This window comes from Austrofundulus limnaeus, unplaced genomic scaffold (assembly GCF_001266775.1).
Source record: "Austrofundulus limnaeus strain Quisiro unplaced genomic scaffold, Austrofundulus_limnaeus-1.0 Scaffold22, whole genome shotgun sequence".
NCBI classification, from domain to species: domain Eukaryota; kingdom Metazoa; phylum Chordata; class Actinopteri; order Cyprinodontiformes; family Rivulidae; genus Austrofundulus; species Austrofundulus limnaeus.
This window is the reverse complement of record NW_013952424.1, coordinates 1614925-1618833: the sequence shown is the minus strand read 5'-3', so window position 1 is coordinate 1618833 and position 3909 is coordinate 1614925. Positions and strand designations below refer to the sequence as shown.

The window sequence follows — 3909 nt, the reverse complement described above, 5'->3', positions numbered from 1 at the left end:
ACAGAGGCCAATTTCAAGGTGTTTACAAGAGGAAGTGATGAGAAGATAAGTTTATTTTCTATTTAAATATAAAACCAGCATTTTAATAACATCTAAAGGTGACATAGATACTTTATTATGGTATAGTATTTAAATGTATGCCTGAGAAACACATAATATTGCCCCTTTAATTATGCTGCATTTCTAATCTTTTAAAAGAATAATCTGGAGACTTCTGATGTTCTTTCAAATAAATACTTTTTGAGAAGAGACATCAGAATATGCAGTATAAATAAAAAGGAAGAATTATTCCTGCAGGTTGTGTCTCTTTAAAAAAACAAGTTTTCTTTTTAAGCTTTTATGGCTTCAATGAGGTGGTGAGACAGTTTTCACCACTGCAGGTAAGCTGCTCGGACCTGTAAGTAACGTGCTGATAGAACGGGGAACAGACTAGAGTGTAAAAAGTGAGTGAAACTAGAATCAAGAAAGAAAAATAAAGGAACGTTTAAAAAAAGAGTGCAGGGAGGCCATGCTGCGTGGGCTTTATCTGCGTCTTGGTTTACTTGGTTGGAGGCGTTGTGGCGGCTGTGTCTGCTGTTGGGCTTCACCCGTTGCTATGGCAGCGCCTCCGCTGCCTTCGCCGCAGCTGTCCTGATGGTGGTGGCGTGCTGCGCTTTTGCCGGAGCGTGCAGCGCCGTGTGAGCGAGAGTGCTGGCTGTGGCTCTGGCCCTCGGACGAGGAAGGCTTCGACGTGCCAGGACTACTGCGAGATTTCTCGAGAGCGGTCCCCTGTGTGTCTAAAACAACCAGATTCACCAAATTACCAAAACAAACGTCGACCCTTCAGTGAACGTAGAGGTGGTTACCTGCTGTGGTGAAGGAGGGGTTGTAAATTTAGCCTGCTTAGTGACTGCCTTACTGAATCTGTGGACTCTTAAAGCAATTTGATCAAATTTGAATTCACTTTGAAGATTTTTTTTAATATATGGAAGCAGACAAAGCCTTCCACAGCCATACTGCGCTCTGATGTAGAGGAAACAGAGAGGAAAGCTAACACTAGGCCTCTGAGCTAGGACACGTCATGGCAACCAAGAAAACAGACCACGTGAAGCAAAAAGAGGGGCGTGAAGCAGAAGCTACAGTGGGCGCAAAGACGGTGCTGGAAGTACAGATGATATGACTGTGTGGGGAGAAAACAAGAAGACAGGAAGAGAGAAAAAGCCAAAAGAAGAAAGAAGAAGGGAGGAAACAGGGAGCTGTTTGGGAACGACAGGGACTGAGTCAGGCAGGGGAGGGAAGAGGGGGTTCATCGAGTCCTACCCTTGGCTGGATCAGGGAAGATCCCGTGGCTTCGACTCTTGATGACCGACGATTTGGGCGACTCCTGATTATCGTGTGCGGAGGCAGTGGTTTTGGGGGAGGAGTGCTGCGAGGACGGTTTAGAGGAGCCGTGTCGGCCCTGGCCTGAGTGGGMGCGTCGGTGGTGGTCCCCCTCGCTCTGCTCCTTAAGCGGGAGCCATCGGGGGACGTTGTCCAGCTGGGACGTGTTGGACAGGTCAATGAGAACCTAGCAGCAAATAATAAAGCAAACAACAACTATTAATTTCACTCAGATTTAAAACAAAACTCTTCTGAGAGGAAGGGTTACCTCTCCTAAGAAATCGTTGGAGGAGCCTTTGTCGTAGTCCCACACGGTCACCTCCAAGGTCTTCTTCCTCAGCTGGAACACACACCCATAAAACGTAACACACATCCATCGCCACCAGTGTTGGAAAGCACAACATCCAGCAGACACACTACCTGCTCCAGGTGGATGTTTTTATAGATGACAGTCTGGTTCCACTCAGGATTGAGACTCCTCCCCGCGTGTTTGGATTTCCTCTTGTTCTCGGCGCTGTGGGAACAGACCACAAGACACGCATTTTGTCATCGTGCACGCTCGCATGCGGGTTAGTGGACCAACCACAACAAGCTGCTGCTGGAGCAGGGCACAACGTGGAGGCACGAGGGTAGGAAGGTGACAGTGAGCGGCGGGGTTTGGATGGAAACAATGTAAGAGACTATATACGTGCATGACGTCAGGGCGCGCTGCAAAAAAGTCCATTTTGATGTCCATCAAGTCATTTAGCCTCAAAATTTAGATGTGGTTTCATGATACAGGTGTAAAACGATGTCTTTAAAAAGGTCAGTTTTAAAAAAATAGATAATTCGTCTGATTTTTTTGAGGAAAAAAAGGTGTTTGGATTTAAGAGAAATTAATGTCAGAAAGCATTTATTTGACTAATTTGGAGGAAAAATAAATGTTTCAGTGGAACAGAATGAATGACTTTTACAGATGGATGTTTTTTGCAGAGTGTAGGATTTGATTAAGACTGCAAGGTATGAGTAGCTACTTCAGAAAAGACAAACAATCTACTCTACTGTACTAGAAAAGAATGGCATGAATCAGTGCAACAGAGCAAAATTGCACATTTGTATCGAGAAGGGCACATTGTCAAGGGTGCAGTATGATGTTGGAGGGGCAATGCTGGACGTTAGTGAAGGATTCTTAGTACAAAACAGGGGGAAACAAAAACAGACCATCTTGAAGGAAAAGACAACAGCGCAGGGGAATATGTGTTTAGATGTGTTAGTTTAAAGGGGATTTTCACCCCCTCAAAATCCAAGATACGTATAAAGTTAAAGGGAACATATCAAAAAAATGACAAATTACTGAAGAGTGAAGGGAGTTACTGTGACACGCAATGAATTATGATTCTTCCACTCCATTGTAATCAATATTAACATGGCCATCGTGTGACCAAACAGACAACTAATTACCCAAAACAGAGTGGGCAAATCACATACCTGGCATTCTGGACAACCATGACCTGACTGAGGGGGTCCAGCATGCATTAAATATAGAAAACAACATACAGAAAGAATAGTCAGAGGGAGGGTGGAGGGTCAAAAAGTGCTTGTGCGAGAGAGGATTTAAGGGTAAATTTTGGTTTGCTGTGTTTTGTGGGATTGTGACAGGGAACTGTGGTGTGCAGCAGGGATGTGTCATGTTGGTAAGCAGGAAAAAAAAGGCATTGTTTGGTAGGCGGAGCATTAATCTCCCAATCATTCTCTAAACCCAACATACTGTGTGATTTTGTTCATTCTTGGTGCTTCAACACAAAATAAAGCAACAGATAAACTCTTATTGAACTCATTTGTTAGCTAGATGTTAGCTCTATAAYATCAAGTTATCATTCTGTTACAGACATCACTGCATGGGCTCAGGAACACTTATACAAAACAATGTCTGTAGATACAGTTTGCCGCCATGTTCTCTGGGCCAAAACTAAGTTAAAATGGATTATTGTAAGTTGGACAAATCAAGTGTCACATTCCTATTGCAACAGCCTCTATTTTAAGAGGGAAGGAACCATCAGATGTGTTATCAGGGCACAGTTACTAAAGAAATCTGCCTCTCTGATGGTATGGGGGTGCATTAGTGCCTCTGGGATGAGAAACTTGCATCTAGAAAGGAAACATCAATAAAGAAAATTATTTACAGGTTTTTGAACAACATATGCTCCCCACCCAGAAAAAAAGCAAAGATGAGTCAGTGAGAATCCTACTTCAGAAAATAATGAGACATCACTCTACATAAACTTTAGCAATTGATCTCAGTTCCTGGATGTTTAAACAGTGTTTTTACTAAAAGAGGGGAAGCTTCACAGTGGTAAACATTGCTCTACCCCATTTATATGTGTGTGTATATACAGTGGGGAAAATAAGTATTTAGTCAGTCACCAATTGTGCAAGTTCTCCCACTTAAAAAGATGAGAGAGGCCTGTAATTGACATCATAGGTAGACCTCAACTATGAGAGACAGTTCCTGGAAGCGGGGCTGATGGGGGCTCCTGAGTGGGGAGGGGCGTGGCTCTCCCCCTAGGGGGA

General features: G+C 43.7%; 1 protein-coding gene across 4 annotated transcripts in view; it reads right to left on the bottom strand.

The window, feature by feature from the left end:
• Positions 1–3909, bottom strand: part of pcloa (piccolo presynaptic cytomatrix protein a) — a gene marked incomplete at its 5' end in the record, with an annotated part of 51489 nt that overhangs the window by 8071 nt on the left and 39509 nt on the right. For 2 of the 4 annotated variants that reach the window (XM_014004174.1, XM_014004176.1), the window contains 4 exon segments: positions 1300–1546; positions 1628–1699; positions 1780–1873; positions 2827–2853. In XM_014004174.1, coding sequence (XP_013859628.1) covers positions 1300–1546; positions 1628–1699; positions 1780–1873; positions 2827–2853 — 440 coding nt within the window. 4 annotated transcript variants of the gene reach the window in all.